Source organism: Apteryx rowi, unplaced genomic scaffold (assembly GCF_003343035.1).
Source record: "Apteryx rowi isolate R43461 unplaced genomic scaffold, aptRow1 scaffold_6, whole genome shotgun sequence".
Lineage (NCBI taxonomy): Eukaryota > Metazoa > Chordata > Aves > Apterygiformes > Apterygidae > Apteryx > Apteryx rowi.
The window spans coordinates 4,767,502-4,794,964 of NW_020450871.1; the positions used below are offsets into that span (position 1 = coordinate 4,767,502).

The 27,463-nt window shown below is 34.9% G+C and overlaps 3 protein-coding genes across 6 annotated transcripts in view; 1 reads left to right on the forward strand and 2 right to left on the reverse strand.

Annotated features, from left to right (window-relative positions):
- The window catches only part of CUNH7orf50 (chromosome unknown C7orf50 homolog), a 135,712-nt gene that overhangs the window by 7,565 nt on the left and 100,684 nt on the right, over positions 1 to 27,463 (forward strand). The window lies entirely within an intron of this gene.
- On the reverse strand, positions 7,921 to 12,852 carry GPER1 (G protein-coupled estrogen receptor 1). Of its 2 annotated transcripts, none has more exons than XM_026083173.1 (3): positions 12,551 to 12,852; positions 11,850 to 11,982; positions 7,921 to 10,512 (listed from the first exon to the last, which is right to left on the reverse strand). In XM_026083173.1, the coding sequence occupies exon 3, from the start codon at positions 10,076 to 10,078 to the stop codon at positions 9,005 to 9,007; it is 1,074 nt and encodes a 357-aa protein (XP_025938958.1). In that variant the 5' UTR covers positions 10,079 to 10,512; positions 11,850 to 11,982; positions 12,551 to 12,852; the 3' UTR covers positions 7,921 to 9,004. The 2 variants fall into 2 exon arrangements, with proteins under 2 accessions (XP_025938958.1, XP_025938957.1); XM_026083172.1 differs by having other exon boundaries at positions 11,850 to 11,998.
- Positions 16,415 to 27,446, reverse strand: LOC112974325 (mesotocin receptor-like). Of its 3 annotated transcripts, XM_026083169.1 has the most exons (3): positions 27,149 to 27,446; positions 24,128 to 24,173; positions 16,415 to 20,835 (listed from the first exon to the last, which is right to left on the reverse strand). In XM_026083169.1, the coding sequence occupies exons 2-3, from the start codon at positions 24,162 to 24,164 to the stop codon at positions 19,763 to 19,765; spliced, it is 1,110 nt and encodes a 369-aa protein (XP_025938954.1). In that variant the 5' UTR covers positions 24,165 to 24,173; positions 27,149 to 27,446; the 3' UTR covers positions 16,415 to 19,762. The 3 variants fall into 3 exon arrangements, with proteins under 3 accessions (XP_025938954.1, XP_025938955.1, XP_025938956.1); XM_026083170.1 differs by lacking the exon at positions 24,128 to 24,173 and having other exon boundaries at positions 27,149 to 27,442; XM_026083171.1 differs by lacking the exon at positions 27,149 to 27,446 and having other exon boundaries at positions 24,084 to 24,173.

Here is a 27,463-nt window from a genome sequence, read left to right on the forward strand (position 1 = left end):
GCTTTAAATTATTTTACTAAATTAACTGTACATTTATTTATTTTTTAAAACTGGTACGTTTCATTATGACACCATATAATGTTTATAGATAATACTAGGCCTTTTGTAAACAGAACGTCTAAGAAGGTACAAAATAGCATCTGAAATACGGATATGCATAGATTAGGCTGAATAATTTCACATTCCTTTGAAATTATTTTTGTAATGGTAGGAATAAATTTCCCAGGAAAGAGCATTCACAGCTGGGAAAACAGTTGCTACTTTGAAGATGGTTTTCCCAGGCGAAAGGCTCACATCCCCAACTGTGTTTGGTATAAACAATATATGGTGTATTTCTTACTTTTGTTTAAAGGAATTGCACATTCTTCATTACATATTAACCAGCAAAAGTTTCATGCTAATTCTGGATATTTGCCTTAATCTGTATACATTTAAATTTAATTCCTTTCTTTTATTACTATCACCAGGATATTGAAGTGATGGGGAGTTTGGTGAAGCACAACAGTCCCTTCTTTGCTATAAAGAGAGGAAATTCTTTTCTTTTCTTCATACTCAGCATTTCCTCTCAGTTCCCATTCTTTACTTAGTGGTGAGAACTTTTCTTGAGTGTTCTTTTTGGTTTACAATATAAATTCTTGCTTTCGTGACTTAGTTACAAACATTTTCACCAAACTGAAACTTAACACAGGATTCCAACTGGTGAGCTGAAGTTACTGAGCTGTTGCTGAAGTAAGGAGCAGAGGCTAGGTCTGCTTGACTGCTTGTCACCCTCCTGCAGTCAAATGAGAAGACTCTATTCTTTGTTAGTTATGCGGTTTTTTAGTAGTATACTAATATCTTTTAATTCACAATAGAGAGTTGTATCATAAATGAAAATTGCTGAAAAAGGCCCAAATTATTTAATATGGAAAATTAGGCACAAAACTTAAAAGTACAAGTTCAGGAAAAAAAGTCCCATTACATGCTGGAATTCTCAAAGCACGTTCCACTTGGCAAGAAATTAAGTTGCAAACTTGAAAGGTTAAGTGTGTTACGTTCTGGTATATGATAAAGAACAAAGAAATGAGGAAAGAAGATTACTCTTGATAGGGTTTGAGACTAGGAGGTGTATACAGTATAACATACTAGTGCAAGCCTGAGTCTTGTGGATTTGTTACTTCCTATTTATTGCTCTTGATACAACTTTGTTAATGTTAATTTGTTGGAAAGACTAAAATGGCATGGATTTGAATATTTAAAGTATGTTAATTCTAAAAAGCAGCAGTTTTCTGTGTCCCTGACAGAATGCCACTGCTTTTTTTAATGATATGGAAGTCTAGCATAAGGATTTTTTTAAAGTATGAACTATTGTGCATTGATGGAATTATCTTTAAAACAAAAAACCATTTTGGAGCAGGTAAGAGGGGGACCATGGCTGTTCTGTAATATGTTTAAGAAACTAGAATTTTCTCACTTGAATTTTCCTCCTCCAAACTAGCTTTTGTGTTTAGATGCAATATTGTGAACCATGTGAAAGATTAGTGTATATTTAACATCTATATTAATGAACAAGTTATGGAGTAGATAAAACAGCTCTTAGACATTAGATCAAAGCCAAATGAATTCCTACTTATAAAATGTTTGCCTGTTACATCCAACAGGTAATTAGAACAGAAAGTTAGTCTTAGGACTCTTAGAAGCTGCCTCAAACAGTGAGGCTATAGGGTATGAGCATTAGGATAGTTGACGGGGGAGCCTCTTACTTAAAGAACCAGGCTCCATCTTTGAATGCATTTACCTATTTCTAATTGAATTCCATGAGAGTTCTCTAGGACATCAAACGGAAGAACATTGTCCAATGTTTTATTAAATTTCTCAGCATTATCTTAATAATTTGCATCTGTGAACTAGGCTTTTGCAAACAGCAGACACATAGAGGGAGGACAGGACTCTGCTTCTACAGTGTTACAGTTTGAAACATGTCAAAACTGCTTAGAGAATGTACCAAAAAGTTAGATCTGGGTCACTTAAAAAGGAGCAGGGGTTATATAAAAGTGAAAATAAGGTCTTAAGCATGTGGGTGAAAAATATGTGCTTTTAATAACTGGCATTCTATCCTAAGTCTACATTTTTATGTACCAAATAATAAATAGGAGTTATTCGTATTTACCCACATGTAATATAACTAGGTAATTACAGAACTGCTATACTGAACTGTAATACAAAGCTCATTGAAATCAATCATGGCCTTTTCATAACTTGGGGTCGACTCTGGAGCTTTTTTGTACATTGTTGACTGGTTCTGTTTTCTGGTTACCTTTGAAATAGGCAAGGTTTTCCTATTTCATTATGAAAGCTCTATCTTTCATGGCTATGTGTATGCCTGCACCTCTAGCTGTTTTGGACATAAGCTTGTAGCTTCATGATTTTCTAAAGGCTTTATTTTAATAAACTTGTTTTGTTTTGTTTGTGGTAAAACTGTTTAGCATGTTTCATTGGACATATTATCTTTTTTACAAAGATTTGTCTAGATTAAGTCATGGTCTAGTTTGGGCTTAGACTAGGAGTAGCCAACTGCCCTGATCCTATAGGTCACGTAATAAAATCTTCTGGCCAAGAGCCAAAAGGTCTATAGCACTGAGAGTCGAGAAGAACAGAAATCTAGCAGGGAACAGGGAGAGTTTTCCATGGATCCTCATGCACCCCTTGTGGGCTGAGCATGCATTTAGGTCCTGTGTAATTTGATGTTAACTTTAACAGCTCCTCAGCCAGCAAGCTTGCACTTCTGATTGCATAACAACTTCAACAGCGTCATGCATCATCAGTCATCTTTACATTAGAATAAGAAAATAACATGTCACGTTTTTCACTGTTCTAAGAGTATGATCTGTTTACTATCAAAGTCTGTACCAAAACCATAATTAAGCTTTTAATGATATCAGAAGTAATCCTTCTGACTTTATGTGTTTGAAAGCTAAGAAAATTTATAAATTCAGTTCCCATAGGCATTATTATTCATTATCTCTGTCTTGCTACTCAATCAAGAGATGGCTGTTTGAAACATCATAACTAGCGCTTGAGTGAGCATTTTCCTTTGTTTCTCTCTCAAATTACTGTGTGCACTTCACTTGTAACTAAGCACTGGAACACAAGAGTTATAAGCTTTCTATAGTCAGGTAAAGGCTATTTCCCTTTTATAATTCTGAATGGAGGGAGAATGGAAAGAAGAAAATCTTATTTGACATTATATTACTGTTTCTATTGAGAGAACACCCAGGAAAGGAAATGTTTTTGCTGCTGAGGCAGAAAACAAATCTATCTCCACCACTATTAGGCAATTTTACCATTGTGCTCTTTCTGTCAGAATAGCCTTAACTCCAGTCTCCAAGGATAATTTAACAATACTCCAATAACGTTCCTGTTTCTCTAGTATGTCTTTTTTCCACACAGTTTTTTTGAAGTCCTTCCAGAAAGCATATTCTATGCAATTTGAAAAGGTTTTAAACCTTTTCAATAATTTTGCTTGCTGGGGAAGTGAGTTGTTGCTTTGGAAAAGCTTCTGCTGCATTAAATGTTTAGAGTAAGTGTATTTTAAAAAGTTTTTTTTTTTTGATAATGAATAATTCAGTAGCTTTCTAAGTTTAGAACTTAAAAAAACTACTGTGTATACTTGTAGAAGACTGAACAATTTGAAAAAACAGATTGGAAACTAGGATATGGTTTTGTCACTGGAGTTGAGCGACTTTGCTGACATCCTTCAATGGCTATTCTAAACAAATATATTGCACAGTGAGAGTCAGACAATGATCTTTAAAGCTGCTGTAGTGTAATTCACTGGATGTATGTAAAGTAACTGAAATAGCTTATAAGAAACTGAGTAGAAAGTAATGAGCTGATGCTGCCCTATCTTAGGTCCTGAGAAGGCATTGCTTTTTTGTTGTCATCTTGGGTGGCTGGGTCAGTATGCAGCTGTTTATTCTTAACTTCTGGCTGTGTCATACTTCCATATGATGGAATGGAAGTCTAAAAGGAAGCCAAAAGCCAAAGGCTAAAAGTTTAGTGTACTGTATGTCAATGTGGAATAAATAGTTTGGACAATACCACTGAGGAAAGGGCATCCAAATTATAAATATAAATGGAGAGTGTTCAAATTTTCAAATCTGTTGTGTTTGTCTTCAGAATATAGTACAGAGCATGTATTGTAGTGTGTCTCCCTAACTGCAGACCTAAGAGTATACAGACAAGATAGTTTGTATATATGTCTTAAAAATGACACGTTCACTGTCATCTGTTGTTGCAGGTTCAACATAAAAAAGATAAAGCAAAATCCCAAGTGGAAACAGTTTATTGGTGACAGTTATTAAACAGAAATGTAAAAATAATTGTTTCTTGAAGTAAATAGTCTTTGAACAAAGAATTGGTCGGTCTAACTGTGTAGTGGTGAGCTGCTGTAGATGTAATTGGTAATATGAGGGTGACCTTCTACTGCAAAGATATAATTCACAACAATAAATTTGGCCCCATGCGTTGCTCTGACAAAAATCCTAAATATGTGTCCGATGTCCTGAATGGGCCAGGTAAGACTTTTGGAGTTGAGGGGAAGGATAGTCTCCCTTGTCTCATTTTTCTTCCTGTGAAAAATCTCGGTGATTTAGCCCTGATTAAGACTTCAGGCTACTTTGAGAATATCTAAAACATCAAAGAAGGAAGCTGTCCCTAGTTATATGATAAATATTGTTATAAATTCCAAACCCCTCTCCTCAAACCCTTGCTCCCCAAATTAAAATCAAACGCTTGTCTTTGTTGTTTTCATTCAAAATCAAACCAATTCGTTGTGTCACCTTTGTGAATAACTATTAAAATTCAAACCTGTTTTCTTCATATACTCATTTATTTTTCTACTTACATAGAAACAAGTTCAAATGGAATTAAATCATAGCCAGGGTTGAACTCAGCATGCTTTTTCTTAGTGTAAACCACTTTGTAACACATTCCCCATGTTACAATCCTAACCATTCAAAATTTTCCAGACAACCTTTTCTCTTTTGCAATCTCAATAAAGAGCTGATAAACTATAGCAAAATCCCTGCATGGAAAAACGATTTGTTAGTCTCTAACCTAATGTGATGGCTGAAAAAAAGATTAGAGCCTGCATTACACAGCCACTGAATTTTGTCTAAGTGGTAGATACTTAACCTGAAACTTTAAAAGTTTTTTCTTCTTAAAAAAAAAAAAAACACAAAATTTTAAGCTTGCCTATTTGCAAGTTTAGTAGAATGGATTTTATATGCCAGATAAGCTGTTTCCAGTTAATAATATATATGTCAGCTTACACTAGGGGAATTTAAGTTGAGCCTGTATCTTTTTCATTTGGTAGAAACAAACTGAAGGAAAATGTTTTAAGAATTCTGATTTTACTTTGTTATATTTATTTTATAGTGCATGTTCTCTTTTGGAATTGATGGATTGACTATTCCAAACGTTAATCTTCTAATTTTGTATGGAGCAGAAGTGGGGGGATGACTTTTCTTGCACCTTGCCAGCATTATGTCTAAGCCTTGCCCAGAATCTAGGATCTCCTGGCTCATTGAGTCAAATTCCCTGTCACATTCACTCACATTATGTGGTGCTTTTCATAAATTAATCAAACTCCATCTTCAGACAGAGTAATTCTGCTTTTTCTAGATGTGCACATGCTGTCCTTGCACAGCCAGTATTTGGCATATCTCCTGAAACTGTTAACAGGGTGCAAAAATACAGCAGCTCTAACATGTTTAAATGGTCTCAGACAACTGTTTTTTCTCACAGCTTTCTACACAGCTGAGGGAGGACAGTTGCTTTCAGTCACATCAGATTCAGCCTACTGCTAGTTTAGGCTATTTGTTTTTATTTCTATTCTTGACATTCGGTAATACTTTGTGCATTCAAGACATATTTTTGTTTTAAGGTGTTATTTTCAAAAGCAATTAACTGTTTCCGAGGGTCTTGATTCTTTTTTTTTAAACTAATAGTAGACTTTTCTTGTCTGTAGACTTGACAGAGATTATTAGAGCAAAGAATGTAAGCATCTGTCATAAACAGATTTTAAATTTTGTTTGTCATCAGTCCAGCATTTTAGAAAAGGGTATGGAATCAATTCTTTAAATTAAACAATTTTTGAGAGACTTGAGAGAAGTGTTAAGTGAAGAAGTTGTATCAGAATTCTTACTCTGATTTTCCATTTCCTCTGCACACCCCAGAAAATGTTTTGTTTACTTACAATCATGCTTTTTAATTTTAAAGAAAACTACATAAGAGACAGGGATTTTTGTACATGGATGAGACTTGGCAACAAGTTACTTTAAAGTGATGGGCTGCAGAAAGCATGTTGATTAGCATTTATGAAATATATATATATAATATATAAACATAGAAGCCATATGGCATTTTTGTAAATATTACTTTGTACATAGTTGCCATTTAAAAAAAAAAAAAAATCCGGGGATAAATGTGCAGTTTCTTCACCTAGGAGAGGACTTTTTATTAATTTAAAGCAAGTAGTATGTTTAAATTAAATTATTTGAGGTACAATTCATAAGCATGTACTTAGATATAATACCAAAATATTAGCAGTAGGAAACTCACCATATATTTGTAGTTTTGTTTTAAATGTGTAATAGGTTGTTTCAAGTTGAGTAGTTAAATATCACTTTCTTCATATTATAGTAATCTGATCTTTCCTAGATTTCACTGTGATATGAGGATGTTACTGAATACGATAATGTAGAAACATACTATGAAATAATATGTGTGAGCAGATATTTGCTATTAATATCTGGTTGTTATGTTCAGTTTCTGAACATAGGCACTTTCTTGACTTGTTACCTATAATGGGGATGAAATGACATTCATCCACCATACTCTTGATCAAAAAATATATTCTTATATTTGAAGCAGGTGGGAAGAGTTTACTCCTATAAAAACAAAGTGGGCAACAACTAAAATTGGGAATTTGTATTCCTGTGACCCCAAAATAAGTTACTTCATTCATGGCAAGTGTCAAGATTGCACAGGCAAATATATTTGTATGCTCAGAAGATGTCTTATTTCATGGAATTGCATCACTGAAAGAATTACCCATTCCTTCAATTCTGTGTTTGCTGAAATACCAATATTTCAGGGTGAAATGAATGTACACTGGCAGTTGATAGGATGTGAGTAATTGTGGTTAATTCCAAACATGAAAATAATGAGAAAAAAGGCTACGTGTATTGTAGCAGAATAGCTGTTTATCAACGTGTCATACACAGTGAAGGTAATCCTTACATCTTTCTTGAGAGAAGCCATACTCAGTGCTTTACAGGCGAGATGTGACTAAATGAAATTTTTTCTTAGATTGTGATTAATGGTCACTTGTGGATAATCAGACTTCCACCGTGGGGTTCTTGTTTCTGTCAGTTTCAGGAATCTCTAGATATTTATTTCAAATTCACCCGTTATCTTGTGGCCTTTCTCTTTGTTGGTCACTTCTCTTGTGGCTAAAGTTTCCACTCAGAAACTTGAAGTATTTCATGAGACATATGAGTGGAATCACTGTTTTCACTGTTTTGTTTATCGCATAGCAACTTCATTAATTCTTTTAAGTGTCTGTGTTTTAAAAACCCTTTAAAAATCCTTCCATGTACTAATTAATCCATATATGACATTTGAAAATAGGACAAAGCATCTTATTGTGCAGAGATCTGATGATTAACTCAGTGAGCACAGAGGTGTATTTAGTTTGTGCATTTCAGAGATATAGTAAGTGATATTTTAATTGTCTTACACAGTGATCTCTGGATCTATCTAGTATCCACTGAACAAGTTCAGCAGTAACCTGTGCTAAACATCATCCAGATTTAAAACCCTATTATTTTCTAGTAGAAATTGAAAACTATTATTCTCAAATACATGATGCTAAAATCTGTTTTCTTAGTATAACTTGTCTTTCAAAATGAACAAAGCAATCAACAGGCATCTAAAATTTTGAAAGTCCAGTGGTTTGTGGAGGTGGGATGGACAGTGTGCAGAGTGCAAATCTGATAGCTAATCATGTTCCCCTTTACAGAAGTTCTTTAATCCCCAAAATTGACACTTCTGGCATTTTCACAAGCAATTCTTACACTGTCTTATGCAGAAAGTGATTTCTTTTAAAGCCGCAGTATTTTGTTCTGGCAATCAAAATAGACATGCTAAATGTAAATATATCTCATGCACTTTCATTTAAATATGAAGGCTGATGTGAATGTACATGTATGCACACTTGCATTTTTACCAAAAAGCCCGATTATGTCTGTCCTGGGAAAGATTGTCTTGGGCAATCCTTAAAAAACAAAATGAAGTATTAGATTTTGCTTCTGTTAAGTTCTCTGAGATGAGCAATATAGTTACAGATGATGATTTCAGTTTTGATCAAGTGCTGATGCAGCGGTAGATTACATTTGTGAGGAGAAAGCTCACCATCATTCTATATTATATTAAGATTAGAAAAAAAGTTAATTGTGGAAGACATGCTAGAATAGAATGTACTATATAGTTCTTCTAAGCAAAGTCATTTAACTTAACATATTTGGATGAAAAATCAATGTTTTCTGCATCTCCGCATCAATACATTGTAATGATTTTTTCCCACTATTATGGCAGCTTCATTATTTAAGTGGAAGTACCTTATATGCCAGCAACATAGCATCTCTGGTAATCAAGTTATATCCAGAGTCTTCCTAACTTGATGAAATTTTCTGCTATATTATCATTCATACATGTATAATACAAAATCTCCATCAGTGCTCAGCTTTTAATAATCCTGTTCATAATTAAATACAAATATGACTAAAACGTATTCTTCTACATTAAAGTCTTGTCATAAAAACATTTGGAATATAAACCTTCAATACTCAGCAGGGCAATATAATATATACACACAAACACACATTTTTCTGTTAGTAGCAAGCGTTTTGTTCATTATTTGCACAATTTCAGTCATATGTTTTATACAACCAGTACTAAGTCAGACTTCCGATTGCTCATTACTGTCAGGAATGACAGACGTTAAGGCAGCCTGACAAAAGCGATTTAACGTTGACATTTTAGTTTTCTGTTCAATATACAGTCGCAGTTTGTCTCTGAAGGTTTCACCTAGAAAACTGTAAATTAAGGGGTTCAAACAGCTATTAGAAAAAGCTGCTAGGTTCACAATATGTCCTGTTAAAGGATAATCATGTCTGAAAGATGGGCTGCTTGAAGAGACAGGTTCGCTTTTCTTTTGAAGAAGTTGAACACTAATGAAGACGTTTTCAGGTAACCAGCAGATAAAGAAAACCAAAACAACAACAAAAATCATTCGAAGAGCCTTTTGTCGCCGCAGTCGAAGACTCCTATGCTTGTGTGCTTTTACAAGAACTCGAACAATTAATGAGTAACAAAGACCGATGATCACAAAGGGAATGATAAACCCCAAGGTTATCTCTAGCCACTGAATTTCTTTTACATCTGCAAAACAGAAATAGACCTCTCCAGTGTGTTGCAAATGCACGGCTGTAAATGGAACTAGTGCTGCAGAAATAGACGCCATCCATATGAGACCACAGCTTAATCTAGCGTGTTGCATAGTGCGAAATATGTTGGACCTCATTACTTTTGCCAGTGCTATGTATCTGTCAAAACTCATCCAAGTCAGAAAGAAAATGCTGCTATACATGTTGATCTGAAGAAACAAAGACATAAAGGTACAAATAATAGTGATATCATAATACTTCTCATCAAGATTAAAAACCTCAATGAGGGAATCGGCAACTAAAATGAGATCAGCTACTGCAAGATTTATGAAGTAAAGGTCTGGAATAGTCATTTTTTCACGAAAGCTTATGTTTACAACCAGTATCAGAATGTTTCCTACAAAACCAATAGGAAAAAGAAATATTGTATAAAGGCATGATAAGAACAGTCCAATAACATATTGTTGGTGTTCTGATTTATCAGCCAGTCTAGAAGATATACTTTCATTACACAAATGTGACCCATTTAGGTTAAAAGTTGTGCTGTTACATATACCAGGTGATATTGAGGCTGAGTAAGTTTCCATGGTTCAAATATCTGTATCACAGATATCAGTACTCGCAGTTTGGTAGTGATGCCAAAAAAGTTAGATTTTTGATGTTTCCAAAGAAGTTCATAGTAATCATTTTGAATGGGAAAAGATTTACTCTTTGTAGAGGAAATTAAAATTTGTTGGAATCCAAGTTAATTAAGTTTGAAATTGACTGAAACGTTAACAGTACAAGAAGTAAATTTCTTAAATTTGTTTATAGGACACTATATACATTGCAAATGAGAGAATTTTAAGTTCCTGTATGCCTTAAGATCATGTAAAAATCTTTTTACCATAATGATAGTTGGATTTCTATAATAAAAACTCTTTATCAGTCAGCATCAATAGTGTTTCTTCTTGCAGGTTGGAAGGTAGTAGAATTTTAGCTCCATTTGTTTTCTTCTAACAATGAATGTTCATCCTTGGACCTGCAATTCGCAAATGGAAATCCATTAATCTAATACCCCAGCATTGTCATGTACTGTATGCTTTCACTAACTTAACATACATAGCTGAGGTTGTAGAAAACATCATGTTTGAATACACACACACGCACACACACGCGCGTGCACACACACACACACACACACACATGTTCAGTTAAATTAGATTTGTTCAAATTTTGCATACCCTTTAGGGACTCAGTATTGGAAAACATTATAGAAAATCAGATGTGTGAAGTTGGCTTACTGAAGAAAATTTATATGTATGTATTTTTATTTTCTCATCAGCTAGTAATCTTATTAAGTAGCAGAGTCAATGGCTGACAAGACAGCACAGATGAAACGCAGTTGATTCCATCTGTTTGCAGAGGGAAGGGAAAGGGAAGTTTTTAGAAATGCAAGTAATGCATGCAGTGTATTTATTTACACCAATATTATTATACTTAATTTTCTTGTATTTATGATTACTTATACTGCATTGAGTTCCAGAAAGGAATGGAAAACATCAGTTTTCCTATTTGTTTACTTTTAAATGTAGAATGATATGGACTTGAAGCATTGCTAGAAGTTTATTTGAGAAGAAAAGACGACCCAAGCAAATGGAATTGTAAAAAAGTGATAACCTAGAGCATTTTATGTTAAATTTGTGTTTTAACTATTTTGAGGTGCTTTAATCATTACCTTACTACCAAAATTTTCATTTTAATTACACTAAAAACATATATAAAAGTTAAATTGTTTATTAGTAAAAGACATGCATATTTCCACATTTTAGTGTTTTAAAATGCTATTGATCCAATCTGGAAGAGAAAAAAGAGCAGACCACCAATGGAGTAGGAGTGTTAGAGTATTTTTATTCAGCAATATAGCTCTGAGGGTTTTTTTTAATGTATTCAGGCTTTCAGAAGTAGCTAGCTGATACTTAAATAAAAAGATATCTGTGAAGTCACAGCTTTTGCGTCTTAACAAAATAGGCATCAGTATATTATAATTGTTTGCTACGTTTCAAGGCATTTTAATAATGTAAATCTTTATACAAAAACATCCCTATGAAATTACACTTATTTGAAGAAGGCTTGGTGTTTGTTTCAAGCAGCTGTTGAGGTCAGACATGAACTGTTGTCTTTTATGTAACATCCTTTTATTTCTGACTAAGGCAGTAAACTGCTTTAAATGCAGTAAGGGATAAGTTAATAGTCTAAGAAATTGATTTTTAAAAGGTAGGTCTGTAGTCAGATTTCAATTACGTATACAAGTCCACCAAAAGCCAAGCAATTATAAACATTACAGGTAACTATGTACTGTGAAACACTTCGTTTTACCTTAATTCCATTTCTCCAGAGCTGATTTTCTTCCAGACGCCAGAAGGGCTGATTCTTGTTCAGCGACACGCTTAAATGGATGTGTCGACTTCAACTGTAGTGTCAGTAAAAACTTGTATTTAGGTGTGCAAAGCTGCAATGAATGCCACCTGTTGACAATTCAGTAGTAAAAAATCATATAAAAGTCTATTCTGTTTCAAAATATCTTAAATAAATGACAGTTTACAACAGCAAAATGCAGATCTTGCTGCATGTCCTTGGCAATAAAACAAGCTTTATAGATTCCCAGGGTCGTTCTAATTTGTGTTCAGTTGAAGTGGTGCTGAACAGCCTTATAAGGCTAGAATTAACCCTGTTTCTGCTGGTTCCTTATTTTGCTAGAACTAGTCAAACATCTTCTACCTCATATTTGTTGATTTTATTTTTCCCAACTTTCATTTTCTTCTTCTTTTTGCCTTTAGCATTTTTTCACATTAGATAGCCTATTTGAACATACGGCTCTGCTGGTCAATAATTAAGAGATTTATTTACAAAGGGCAACTAAGCATATTGTACATACGTATAAAACAGCAGTTACTGTTATATATATAATCTTTTAAAAAGTCTCCTGAGAGTCTAAAGAGAAATATTAGATTGATAGAAATCTAGCAGCTGAGAAGGGGCTTTCAGTAAGCTGATAGTATGCATTTCAGTTTTCTTACCTTCAAGTCGCTCCCATTTTGCCTGCTTGTATTTAATTTTTCAGGTATATGTCCTCATCTTGACACTTCTTAGAATTGTTCAGCTCAAAACCACATGTGTTAAATAAGCTTATTTTGCAGAGGATGTGGAGCCTCAGTCTTGCATGCAAACACCAGTATTGCAGGTGGAGTTTTACATTGCATCTGTAGCGGCGGGGGGGAAATAGTTGACATTTCCAGAAACACCACCTACTGGTGGCTGGAATTCTTAAAATCAAAATGGAAAGAAAAGTCTAAGTAAAAAATCAGTTTAGTAAACCTTGATTTGTCTCATAAAAGAGCAATATTTTATATGTGTAAATTACTTTTTATGATTACATTGATTTTGTAATGTAATGTGCTATTAATGGGTATGCTGTACTTCATTGCAATATGCTACTGCTACTGAAATAAGATGAGTCAGATCTTAGCATTTAGGATTTCAATAAATCAATGTTATAATTTCAGAAGTGTGATATAAACAATTAACATGGTATTTAATGTATGTATTAAAATCTATTACAGTAGCCAAATATTTTTAAGTTATGAAAGATCTCATCTCTGTGGAAAAATGAAGCAAAAATTCTTCCACAAGGGATTTGGGGAATAACAAGCACTTTGCCTTCTAGTACTGTTGATGCAAAAATGCTAATTTTGTTGTAATGTGCTGTGCACAGGACCACAGGATTTTGGCAGTGTTATTAAAGAAAAATTTAAGGTGTTCTTACACGATGACTCTTCATAAATATGTTCTGGGATAAATAATTACTTAGTTTAAGAGTAAGAGAAAGTTTGTGCAAATTGGTAAGGACAAAGATTTACTGAATAGAAGACTTCCGCTATTAGTGGAATGGCATTCTGGAGTGGGTTTCTGAACAGGATTACGACAACAGAGTGCCTGAAGTGTTTTGCTTTAAGCAGTGTACAAATACGATTGTTTTATAGAACTGGAGTAATCATAATATTAGAAAATCTTGTGATACCAGCTTTACATGTCTGATTTGTTGCTGTCCTAAGAACAGGATTATAAAGAGACTTGATTGTTGTTTGTTGATCATGTGGTTTTGCTATACTTAATTCTGTCCTTCAGAGTTTTCACTGATCTTGAAATGGCCAGAAGGATTTTTACTTTCCTTGATGTCTAATGTTAGCTTCTGGGTGTTAGCTGTTTGTAATTATGGAGGCCTGCATTAGATAATCAGCTGGTCTCTCTGTCCTTGTTTTTCCAGCTGTGAACATCAGTTGATTTGCTGTTAAAATGTATAATTTTGTTATGAATGCTAATTTTCTTGTTTTACTTCATGACAAGAAATGTGTCACTTTGCCATACCTCGAGAATGGCTAGGAAGTTTTCTTCTGGATGAGCACAAAGTAGCTCTTTTTCATGCTAATAGAACTATGAAGCCTAAGTGGCCAAGTCTAGTATTATTACATTGTAATTAGCGAGTTCTGTACTTCACTGGATATTTTATGAGATGATCATGTGAATTCTGAGTCTTGTTTCCCAAAAGAGATGACATCATCTTCAGACATGAATATAGACTCTTGTTTATCCAGTCAAATTATTGTTACTGATTAATCCACTTTAGCCACACTGTTCAGCCCTTCCATGTTGAAAAGGGATATAAAATGCCTAAAACCAATTTTAGTAGCTGTTGAACATTGCATCCTTTCTCTTTTGCTATCATTTACTCTTATTCCATGGGAATTTATAATGAGTGTCTTAATGATCCATGTTTAGTTACAGTTGTGCCAGTATTAAAACTTACATTTCCTCTTATCCTACCATATCACCTTGATTGTTGCAGAGAATGTGCATGATCGCAACTGGTATGATAGCCTACATATAACAAAATGTCAGACTGCAATAATTCAGCATTTAAAATTTTTGTAGAAGTTTTTTTTTTAATTATGTAGTAGTCAACTTCTTATTAAGATATATAGTATTTAAGAAACATGTATAACTATATTGTGTTCAAGAAACATTTGTGTAATCATTTCTGATATACTTAGGTGTACTTAGAGACTTAAAGTGGAGTATAATAGAAGGTATTCTACATAATTTAGCAAACTTCAACACATGTGCCTATTATTATGTTGCAAAAAGTGGGTGACAGCTGATGAGGAAGAAAAGTGGGAGACATGAGTATAGCAGAGAACAGAGTAAGAAGTCCAGTGCATCTTACCTCTTGAACCACCCTAATACAGAAGTTTCTCCAGCAGGATAAGTCCTGCAGGACGTAAAAGCTGTTAGATTCTCCCCAAAGTGTGGAAGAGCGTTGGAAGCATCATGAAGCTGCGGAGCCGTGAAGAAATTAGATCAGGGCCAGGATGTATAAGGTTGAAAAAAAGCAAGGTACTGTGTCAAAGTGGAAGGAAGTATAAAATTGTGTTGGAATGCTTTACAGTGTTAATATACCTATATGCAGAAGAAAAAGGATTTGTATCAGTATCTCACTGAAATTATGTTCAGAGGAAATACAGATGCTGTTGTCATGTTTGTGTACTTTAAGTACATTGATCTCTTCTCCTCCAGATTCTTTCTCGTCTTTCTCTTAGCATGGATGCTTACTCTGACCTCTTTCACCCACTGAATGACACTTTCTTTCTGGACCCATTCACCCGTTTTACATCACCCTCATACTTTATCCTGGCAAGTATCAGTAACTTTCCCTTACTTGCAAATAATGAAAGTGTTTCATTTGAATGGGAACAAATAATTGTGTTTTATGCCTGCAGAGAACTTTGGATAGAATGTATTTTGTGAACCAGCTTTTCAGTTGCCAGTAATTCAGGCAATGCATTTTTCTTACTAAAAACAAATTTTAAAAGTTCAGCCCTATCTTCTGCAGGGACAACGCCTGTACCCATTCAAAGTACTCTGGTAAAAACTTTATTTTCTGAAGAAGTATATTGTAATATACCTGAAGGAGAATATGCAAGTTTTACAAAATTGGATAACAAAGCATGGTAAAGTGAAGGATGATTAGTCATAGGGTCTCACTCTCTATCCAAATGTGATTAAAAAAAATCACAAAGCAGCAATCCTTTTTCACCATTGTAGCTGAGTCCTTTGCTGGGCACTTCATTCACCTCTTTATTTGCACAGGTAAAAGCTTCAATGTTGTTGTCACTAACTGATCCTGGTTGAGCAAATAAGAATCAAAGTGCCAGGGAAGCAAAACACATTCTTTCACTCCAGTCAGTGAATCAATTTGTTGTGGAACATATATGATGCAAACGTTATATAGAGAGGACTTGTTTTAGCTGAATTGCTCAAGCTTTTGCCCTGCACCGAATCTTCTTCCTCAAAACCAAGTTAAATAATGCTGTAACCTGTTTAGGGTCTGTTAGTTTGAAACTAGAATGCTTCTGAGGCTAGATTTAGTACTACAGAAGGGAAAGTAGCAGCTCAAGTTACAATCCAAGTGTGTAAATCCAATATATTTTAGCTCAGATGTTGTTTTGCAATGGGATCAGATCAAATTTGAGTCAACTGGTTCAGTAAAGAGGAGTCCTTAGTTTCTACATGTACTTTTCCAAAACGTATCATCAACTCAGAAATTCAGGCTTAAACATCAGCAGCCTGTCCATCCCTCTTATTTTTCTGAACAGAAGCTTTTTTTCCAAAGCAAGCAGAAGTCTTAGAAAAATATGAATATTACCAGCATAGAAATAAACATCCTTCTTTGAATTTTCCAGTATATCCCATTAGTTCATTTTGACAGCATGCCTATAAAAATATATGCTCTATTTCTTCTGGAACATACTGTTCAAAAAGTAGGTAAAGCCTGGAAGAAATAGTGTTTAACAAAGTTATTGCTGATTTAAAAAAAAACACAACTCTCTGAGTAGGCAAATTTTATTTTGTTCATAGGGAATGTACTCCAAGTTATTAATCACTTAAAAATGGTTACTTTTAATCTTGGCCATAGCTGCTCTTTTCTTCTCTTTCAAATCTGACTATTTTAAGATGTCTTTTGGGACTCTTCTGTTCCTTTCCCATTGCTTACAGGGATATCTGCCCTCATATTCCAATTGGAGCAAAGTAGATCTTCTCTAGGTCTACATGTTCATTGTCCTGAATCTTAATGGAAGCTTTGAGTAACTTTATCAAGAATTGTTTAACGAAACAGTTCTATATTGCTATAGGATATATTCATAACAAGTGAAAGGATTGTTACACATTTTTCAACCACTTCTCTCCTGTTTATTTTCTCCTATTCAGTCCAAACAGTCTTCTTGCTGTATACAGAGATTTCTTTGTGACCATACAACCAGCCATCCAGAAAATACTCTCTTTTCTCCCGTGACAATAGTCCTGGTGAGGGAAGAGACCAGAGTGCATTCATATATACTTCATGGATGACAGCCAAATGCTATACCCAGGAGTACTCACAGATTTATACATAGCAGTTAATTCTTGACAAGATCTTCCCATTCCCAAATCTTAGCTCTGACAGTACGCCCCCTCAAGTTTTATTCCTGTGAGACACTGGGTTATGATTTTGGTTTAGCTGTATCCCTTACTGAGAGTATCATTAAGCATGCTTCCATCCATGTCAGACCTTCCAGCTTCTCTACAGGTGCATTATTGTGATTTGCTCATCATTAGACCAGTTTCCAGGTCCCATCCAAGGTTATCTAACTAGATCCAATATATTTCTGGAGTAGGTTTTTCTTTTGGGCACCTTTAACAGTAACTCAGATTAAGGTGACTCAGAAACCATACAGTATTTATTCTTTCATCCTCAAATATAAAATATATGGAAGCAGTGAATGAAGTAGAATCCTTTGTGCATATTCCCATACTAAAAAATAACCTATTTATCTGTGGTGCAGCTGAAGCTATGCTATTCTCTGTCTAAATTGGGATAAACAGCTTGCGTCTTTTGCCATATTCTTTCACTCAGTCTGTCAGCTTTTTTCACTGACATGCTGCTCTTACAACTTATCTCTTCAAGCTTCTTTCTGGATCAAGCTGATCTTCAGTCTGTCTTTTAATCTCTTTTTCAGGTGCAAAACAATAGCTCTGATGCCAAATTTGGAGCTGAGAAATCCTTTCACAACTATAAAACTGGTTCTTGCGTTTGAAGAGATGATTCTTATCTACGTATTTCCTTTCTGACCAGGTTCTATAATGGTCTGTTTTTATGTAGCTTTCTTTAATTATCCATCTGTTCGTGCTGGCAGCAGAACAAAATTGAACAGGAAAACAGGCTGACATAATACAATGCAGACATAGTACCAGCTGATTTTTACGTCTTGCAGAAGCATTGGTCCTTATGGTCCTGGTTATTGAGATACATATTGCGCTCTACTTGCATGTGATACAGTCATGTTCCATAAATTTCAGGACTTAGATATCTGAGACTAGGTCCATATGTCTAAATACCAGATCTAAATACTGTATTATTATTGGAGAAATGTCCTTTATTCTTCTATTTATCCACTTGGCTGTTGTTTTGCAGAAGTTGTTCCTGTCAATAGGTCAGTGCCCAGTCCTCTGTAAGTTGGCCAGCCCATGCTGATTTGCAACAACTATCCATACAAATCTAGAGCCTGTCAAGAAGGCTTTCCAAACATACAATTGCAATTAAATATATCAGTTCCTTTAGCATCCAGGTATCATGTTTCAGCCAGTGAATTCCTGTCCTTGTAAGTGCCATGCAAAGGTACATGATTAATCATCAAAGCAGCTCTTCTCAAAAACCTTCAGGTCATTTCTGAGCCTTTCTCATCGCATCAGTATATTTCTATAACTTTGTAATTCAAGTCTACATCTTTATCCAAGATTTAGTATGATTCTTGTGTCTTCCCTGTTGTTTTTGTTCTCCTCCCCACTCACCCGCCCCCACTCCCATGGACAGGAAAAGTTGGCTTGTGCCCAAATTCGGTAACAATGTGTTCACAGCAAGCATCTAAAACTTTGCATCTATACACCAGCCTATATTAGCTACTGATTCTGGAGGGCTACACCTGAACTTGTATACCACAACTGCTGTTTTATGCTTCATTTCAGGTTGTTGGGTTTTTTTTTTTCTGCTTTGCACCATTCACCTGTGAATTCTTATCCACATGTATAATGTTCCCTATCTTGTTTCTAGGAGAGCCTTGACTTAAATCAGAAATTGGGGCTCTGCTTTGTTTGTGTTTTTTTAAAAGCAAGCCTCAGTTATACTCTTCTGAGCCTGGCTTATCTTGTTTTTTCTTTAGGATATTATCCAATGTGATTCTTCCTAGGTATAGTACTTCATACTTTTGAATGAACCTATCAAGAATGATTAAAATCAATAATTGCTTTAAGTCTTAAAGTAAAGTTGAAGCCAAGGGAAGTTTAACAAAAAGCCTTCATCCTTGCACAAAAGTTTTAATTAGCTATCTTGTTGATCTTCCCAGTTCAGTGCCTCAGAAGGGCCTCAGAACTTTCCTTTATGGACCAGAGTTTCCATTAATTTGAGGGTTTTCTTTCTTTCTTTCTTTCTTTTTTTTTTTTGGCTGCAAGAATTCATGCAAAACCTTAAAACCTTAATGGTTCCAACAAAAGTAGGAAAGGAAAATGGAGAAAGAGAAAGAATGCTAAGGTTTTTGATTCAGTATATACAAATATATATATAAAATATATATACTTTTTATATTCTTATATGTAAGTTTATATAAAAGCAGTGCAGCAGACTTATAGCATCGCAGTATAATTTCAGGATTATAGTGGACTCTTAAGCCATAATTCACTGCTGTTGCTACTGGATTTAACCAAGATTATAAAAAATATGAGTATTGTATAGGGGAAGAAATTCCAGTCGAAAGAGAAAGCACAGCTGAGAAAATGCTTTTGCTGCAGATTTTTACCTTAGCTCAAAGTTGCTTTCTGCTGTGTTTTTGTTTGCATCTTTGCCAGTGCGTTGGTACTATTACAAAAGCATACTTCTATGGTAACATGCTCTTATTTCTGCTCTGCTTAGAAGTAACACTTGTAGAACATAGGGAATTTTTTTTAAAGATATTGCTGGGGAAAAAAAAGACCGAAAAGCCTAGATGTTTTCTCATAGATCACTGCAAATACTAGACACAAATATATTTTTTCTTCTACTACTGCTACCTGTAAGGTAGTCCAAGTTTGGGATCTAAACAAGGAACCATTATCCTTTATGAAGAAGAAGAAGTGAAAAAATGACAGTTTTTAAAAAGCAGGCATTACTGAGACCCGCTCTCGTGGTTTGTAGATGTTACTGGTATTTCAAGATGACTGTTGGTGGTGTTTTCCTTTTTGCAGTTCCGTATGACTTTCAGCATTCCATCTTTGCATGGTTTATGAAAACAAAGTACGAATATCAAACTAGCACAGCTCTCACAGAACAACACTATTTCTGCAATGTTCATCATGAGCTCGTTCTTTGGAGTTCCAATGCTTTTCTGTAATTTGAATGTTGTCCTGAAGAGAAGCATAATGCTGTAAAATAGGTGGCATATAAATATTGTTACGCTTATAGGTACCACAGCCAGGTAAGTACGAATATGCTGTTGTAAGGCTGGAGCTTCAGCAGGTGCTTCTTTAGCAAAGAGCACAGTAAAACAGGCTATCTGAAGAAATGATGGGATTCCAAATCCAAAGGTGAATTTAATGATCTCATATTCAGGCCATGCAAATAAAGGATCTAACTGGCAATCGGTTTCCAAGTGATAGTTATCTGTGCCAAGCAGTACTGTTTCAGTTAGTGACAAACAGAAGGCATAGATAAGTACAAATCCAACACACAATATGGGACTTTGGGTTGCTTTGCGCAGAGCAGTCCTTGGTGGAAATCTCTCGAGTAAAATTATGAGAAGCATCAAAATCAAAAGATACTGAGAAGTGAAATAACTTAAGTTGAAAAAAAATGATAGAATTTTACATGTGAAATGTGTTGCTTTTAAATAGTCAGGTCTAGGAATGACAGTGAATGAAAAAAAAATCATTATAATATTGCTGATGGTGAAGTGTAGAAGAAGTAAGTCTAAGTTTTCTATGACTTTGAACTGCAAATAATTCTTTATGAAAATGATCAAAATACATATGCCAGCTATTAATCCTGTTGGTACAAAAAGGGCAATATAACAGTGCATAAGTCTTGATATGATGTTTTGAGATGCTATGAGTGCTTCAATTTCTTCTGGGGAGGTGAAAGCCAAGTTCTTACTCGGGTAGCTGATCCATGTCATGTTGTGAGAAATCATCCTTTCTTCAGTGCAGTGTTTATTTCCTGTTTTATGAAGTTTGAAACTGAAACCTAAAAGGAAGATAAAACAGGTTTTAAAGTACAGTTTGTATTGTCTGTAGTTTGTATATTAAATAGCATGTGGAGTCAGGATTATGAACTATTTCTTCAGTATAAATGTAGTGGATTTTTTTGGTAAATGTAAAATTTTTATGTTAATTTCAAGTTAACTTAATAACTTAATATTTGTAGCCAGATAAATCTGGATGTTTATTTTTTTAATCCGGTTCCACTTTCCATTTTCATTGCTTCAGGAAGATAGGCATTAATTGCAGCTGAGCTTTTTAGACAACAGTCAGGGTTCAGTGCGCTCATGTTCCCTGTTCTATAAATTGGAAATTCAGTCTTAATGTGGGTGAGGAAGAGTGTTGGATCTATGATTAGGTGGAGCCCCTTTTCCTCACCATCTTGCCAAGAAAGGATAAAGGCAGCATGCAAGGCAGGCCTAGTATGTGGGCTGCAGTTACAGCCACAAAATAGCTTTGCTCTACGGTGGCAAGTGTGGAAATTTTGTATAATATGAACCCAGCTGACAGTCTCAGGGCTCACACTGCATATTGAGGAAAATGCAAAGATAATCACAATATGAGGCAAGAACCACATTCCTTTCTTTGTTTTAGTTTTGCTTCCTTTCTGTTATGAAAAAAAGCTTTTCATAACTGCTGTCTGCGCTGAGAAACTCATTGAAAATTAATACAAATGTTTAAGTATTACTATGAACAAGCTGTGCTTTCATACTCAAACATCTTTATGCATTAATAATACTATCATTTCAGATGTAGCTATTGCATAAAGCTGCAAAAAATAATGATTTTCTGATTGCTCAAATTTGAGAAAATGTTTACCTGTGCATTATAGGCCTATTGATAAAGCTATATAAAGTTATATAAAATAGCAAGGAACATTTTTTATAGCTGAGTTATCAATTCCTGAAAATAGGGAATCTTAAGAGTAATACAGGTAGGCTGTTAGCTATAATGACTAAGATATGTTGTCAAAATAATTCTGCTACTGTGAAAATGTTGGGAGGATCTTTGTTTAAAGCAAAAGGCTTTGTAGGAGAACATATATGTACTCAAGAAAAACAGCATGATAGATATGCTTTTAGGAGGTCTATAAAATTTATATATACATAATTACCTCACTTTGAAAAGAAAATTTCCAAGTACCTTGTACTGGCTGATTTGGAAAAATACAGATTTTTTTCTTATTGACCTATTTCTTTTTTTTGTTTTGAAGGATGAATATTTTTAAACATTGGGCAATGAACTCACTATTTCCTAATGAGTCTTGAATGTCTGATTAAGTATGGTCCTTAGTACTGAAAAAAATTTGCATATGTACAGTTTTACAGTGTTGTTTTCTGGAAAAAAAAATCTTGTATATTCACAAGGATCTCAGTTTTGTGTTCCATCAGAGTTTAGTTTCTTTACTTTATTCAGTTGTATGCAAAGCTGGTATGTTTAAGCAATGTACCTAGAGAGTGAACCAGGCAGTGCAGCCAATAACAATATACTTACAGTTGTACATAATGCATTTTTCCATAAAGGGATACTAGTGATGTTAACTCTTAAAGTGAAAGTAATTTTAAATTGGTAAAAGTTCATAAAGACACATTAATGTTTTTAAGCAGTGTTCATTATAGATAAGTCAGCCTCTTAATTCTGTTTGACAGTTCATTTATGGTTGTTACCTCTGACACTACTTCACATTTCTGATATTTCTAATCTCTCTCCAAAATTGGAATTCTAACACTAGCTTTAATTAGAAAAGTTGACTTATCGGAGTGACTTTGATTAAATGTATATATAATCTTATATAATTATAATTTCATTTATATAAAACCATGGAGTTATGTTTTGATTCAGCAGTGGTCTTTGTCCCCTTAAAAACAGCAGTTCTTCCTTTCTCAAAGATGGTTATTTTTGGAGAGGTTCCACTACAGGGAGGACTAATGCACACAGGAAAACTTTTGTGTTACAGGTACACTAGCAATAGGTGGGAGCTGGCTGCTCTGACTTGCTGTATTCTAGGCTGTCAGCTTGGGTACAGCATACAGGAAAATGATGAGAGGCAAAACTGGCAGAAGTGTCTGAAGCGAATTAATAATTAAGAGTCAGTATAATATTGAATCTTAAAAAATAGGTTGTTAAATCTAAACATTCTTGAGAAAAATGGAAGGGAAATCTTTTCAAAGATGAGAGGTGTTGGGAGGAAACATGGTTGACTTGTTAATTAAGGCAATAGATCTTAAATGCTTGCAGTAGGGCTTTTATTTCTGTTCAGCGGATTTTTAATATGTACCACTAAGAAGAGAATCGTGTTTGTATTAAAGTGCTCAATCTGAAGAGTGGGGATATTAAAAAAGAAAGAAAAAAAAAAAGAAAGAAAAAATACCCTCTAGTAAATTGATTGGCCTTTTGTATTTTTTCATACTAATGACTTCTCCCTTGTAAGTTATAATTCCAAAGTATTGCTTTTGAAATAAAGCTGATTAGTCTGACTTCTAAATCATCTTCCATGCTTTTGGTGGCTAGTGAGAGAAGTTCAGACAGATTCGGATTATGTCCCTGTAGCTTTGGAAAACAAAGTTTAACTTCCATTTTCCGTGAGCAGTGAAACACAGTTCATAGGGTTAATTATTTTAGCTTCTGTTTGATAAACTGTGAGATACTGAAGTGCTGGGAAAAAATCTAGAAAATTTCTCATTAGTCAAGCAGTTGCAATGCTCTCTACTTCCCTTCGCCTGTATGGCTGTTCTTGTATGCTGGGCGGCGTAAAAGTGGTCTACTGTGCTATTCAGTCAGCTGCAGCCCCGGGGCTCGACAGACTTGCTTCTTGTGGCTCCTCCTGCTGCTTTGATTTCTCTTTATTTCCTGGAAATCCAAAGACCCTGAAATTCTAACTTTTACAATTAATCTCTCCTTAAATACTCAGGAGAAATCTCATGAGTGAAGGAATCAGTGTAAGTCAAATTCTGACCCTCTGTTAGAAGAGAGACTTGAAGCCTCGGCTGGTATTGTACTTTGTGAGGGTAGGTAGAGAAAGAGGATGTGGAACCACGTGAGCATCTGAAGAAGGCTTGCCATTTTTATCGGAAGTTGTCCTCCCGTACAATAGTTTCAGGAGGTTAAGAAAAACTTGTATTTTGAGAAGCTCTTCCACTGCAGTCTCTAGTGTTATTTTCTTCTAGTCCTATCAGGCCTTTCACAAAACTGAACATTTGAAGTTAGTTTTGGTTCTGTGAATGTTTCTGTTACCTTCTCAACTCTTTTCAGATCATGGGCCAAGGAACCGTACTCACTTTCCTTACACCGACTCTCAGAAGAGCTTAGCAACATTCTAGTCTTCTGGTAGCAAAGGAAACAAAGGGCATGGTTTTAGTTTCAGATCCAGATTTCACAGGAAATAATATTGGCCATGCATGAAACTACTGAAAAAAAAAAAGATATCAACATTTTTTTAAATTTTGCTCAGGATCTGGCCTTGGTACTGATATTAGAATTATCTTTGACAATAGCAAGGGATTTATTCTTTTATTTAGCTGCTCTTTGAGTGTTTAACACGAACTAAGGAAGATTAGATTTAAAGCAGCAGATTCCAGTAATTGCAACTTACCTTTCTTTTTTTTCTTTTTTTTTTTTTAAGTGCATCTTCATGATTCCTCTTGCTCTACCCACCTGTTTTCAGGTTATATTTTAATGATGGAACTGCATTTTATTACTGAGAAGCTATCAATGTATCTAGGCCTCATTTGCCACAAATGTCAAGATGAATGCCTGAAATAGCTTGAACTAGGTTGCACCTCTTGTTTATAGCTGCAGACCATTATTTAACATTACTGTTAAATAATAACAAAAATATTATTAGCATTGTTGTTGTTCTCCATCTAGACATTGCTATTCCAACTTAAGTGTGTCTCCTTTAACTTATGTCATTTGGGGAGGGGCTTAAACTAAACAAAAATAATCTATTCAAACTAGAATTAAAATATTCGCTTGGAAATCACAGTGCAAATTTATGTGTATAATTATTATCAGTATAAATGTTAATTTTGACGTACACTGAAACTAAAGATATTTGGGGAATCTGGTGTTAGAGAACTCTTGAATACTATGCTAATGCGAACTTAAGATGAAGGAAGACATAAGGCATTTATGATCATGTATCCTACAGTTTTAGAGAGTCTTTTGACTGTAGGGCAATCATCTGTCTTGCAGGACTACCTTTAGAAATTTTAAGCCTTTACAAGCATATTTAAAGTTTTAAGTTTATTCCTTGCACTAAACTAAATCTATGCTTATAATAATAATGGGATAAAGCTCACAACTTCTGCTGTAGTAAGTTGAACATCTCTGCAAATTTTTGTAGATTTTTGGTTATACTAATATAATTTAAAGTAAAAAGATATGTTGGTATGGGAGCAACGGAGCAATGGAGGGCACTTTGTTTCCCACATCTTTTATTTCATTATGTCCATACAGCAGAATACATTTTTTTCTCAAAATACTTTCAGAGTTTCCATGATGAGATAATAAGGAGTTCATTATCCCTTTTTCCTCTTGCTGCAATTAAGATCTGGTGTTCCCTCAGTTCTTGTCAGGTTCTTAAATTTACTGTAGTGGCATACATTTTATTTCAAAACGCTTGTAATGTTTTTGGTGTGCTTGGCGGGGGGCCCATGTCCTTTATTTTCTGTGGAATCTGTCATGTTGCAGTGTAAGCACCACAAGGCATGACTGCATTTTTCCTCACAACATATGAGGCATACTGACTTCATTGCTTCTCCTATTCATTGGTAGCTGAGACTGACATCGAAATAGCTTGTCAAAGCTCACGTACATGGAAACTGTGGCAGAACGCAGACCTAGTCGTGTTTATCCCGAGGTTACTGTCCTGTATCTCAAATGCAGGGGAACTCTCAATATGCTATTTGCATTTTATTTTCTGTATTGTCTTGCTCCAGCGGCACATTGTCCCTGCTTTACCTCTGCTCCCCCTTGCTTTGGTTTAATTGATCATAAGTCTCATGTTGTTAATCGTTCTTTAACTTCACATTGCCTCACCTTCTGTTCTTTGGGTTTTGACTCTTTCTGGCACTATGCTCCCCCACTATCATCCGATTTGCCTTTTGCATTAGCAGTTAAAGTGAACATGTTTGATTTTTACTTCTGAAGCACAGCTAATACATTATCCTTCAATTCCAACAGACGGAGCTGAGCAAATGAGTATAGTGTTTAGAAGGCAGTTTAAAAATAGCAAGTTGTGAAAAGGCTACTTTCGGTATTGAGAGGACCTGGTCTGTAAGGGTTCATTGTTCCTGTTTTTTTTCCCCTCTGATGGTTAACTCTTGTAGATGGAGATCTTGGTTTCAAGTAAACTTTAGTTTATTTAAAGCCTACAGAAGCGTTCCTAAAACAGGGAATTTCTCCCTGGCAACTAGAACTCTTCCTACATGGCAGGGCAGTGTCTCTGCGTTTCGTAACCAGCCTTTAGAAGAAAAATATTCTTTCAGTCTGTCGTAAAGCAGTATGCACAATATTCCTTGCAGCATTCAGCCTTTCATGGGCATGTGCAGTTTCAACCATTGAAAACAATGCAGATAATTTTGGGGGGGTGGGGGTGGGGGGTTAGTAAGGTATGTGAATTTATCCTTCCTGCTTTTACGAGGTCTGCCAAGTTAAAAGATGGGGCACGTTGCAGTGTACTAAAGATTGAAATGTAAAGTACTGCACTCGTTTTTCTTGTAATTTCACCATGACAAAATTCCTACATTTTGGAAAATATATGAGGTTGTAAAGGTTTAAGAAATCCTACCTTTAACTTCTGAAAAACGATCACTTTCTGAGAAACTGAAAGCTTATACTTTTACTTCTCCAGACTGTAAATGAATTGGCAGTAACTGAACATAATCTTCAAGTAGCATTGCTGACGTGTTTCCTGCCCCATACAATTTTTGCAGTGTGGTTAGCATTATTCAACAATGTTCATCCTTTAAAGGTCTGCTCTTAGGCATAGGCTAGAGTCTTTTTCCAAGACCACTGAACAGTATTTTGCCTATCCAACTATCTAACTATCATCACTTCAATGGGAGTTAATTACTTATAGAAAAACAGCCTTTCGTTTTACTCTACTTAAAGCTGAGCTTTATTACTAAGTTCAGTTTTATGAGGATGTTTCCCAGATGTAGTATTTTATCTTGTGCAGTTCAAATGTTGTTAATGAAGGGAAAACTAAAAACTGGAAATTACAACCTTAGCATCACAATTTTATCCTGTTATGATGAAAAAAGCATTGCATATTCAAAGTAAGATAAAACGCTTACCTCTTCAAGAAAATGCTCCACAGATACAATTGGCTGAGGCTTTCACTGTGAATAGTCAGATGAAATATAATTACTGTTTGGAGGAAACAGCCCTTTTTTATTTATGCAGAAAGCAGGGTATGTATTACAATCGCTTCTTTAGCTGCTGTACATCAAGATGAAAAATCCAGACGCTCGCTGACTACAAAAACATTCAGTTCGCAAAGGAAGCAGGAACTTGGTTTAAGTGATTCAAACCATACACGTTGCATGTTTAGCAAACCTATGGTTTCGTCATGTGACTTTAAAGTTCAAATTATCCTCTGCAGTTAGATA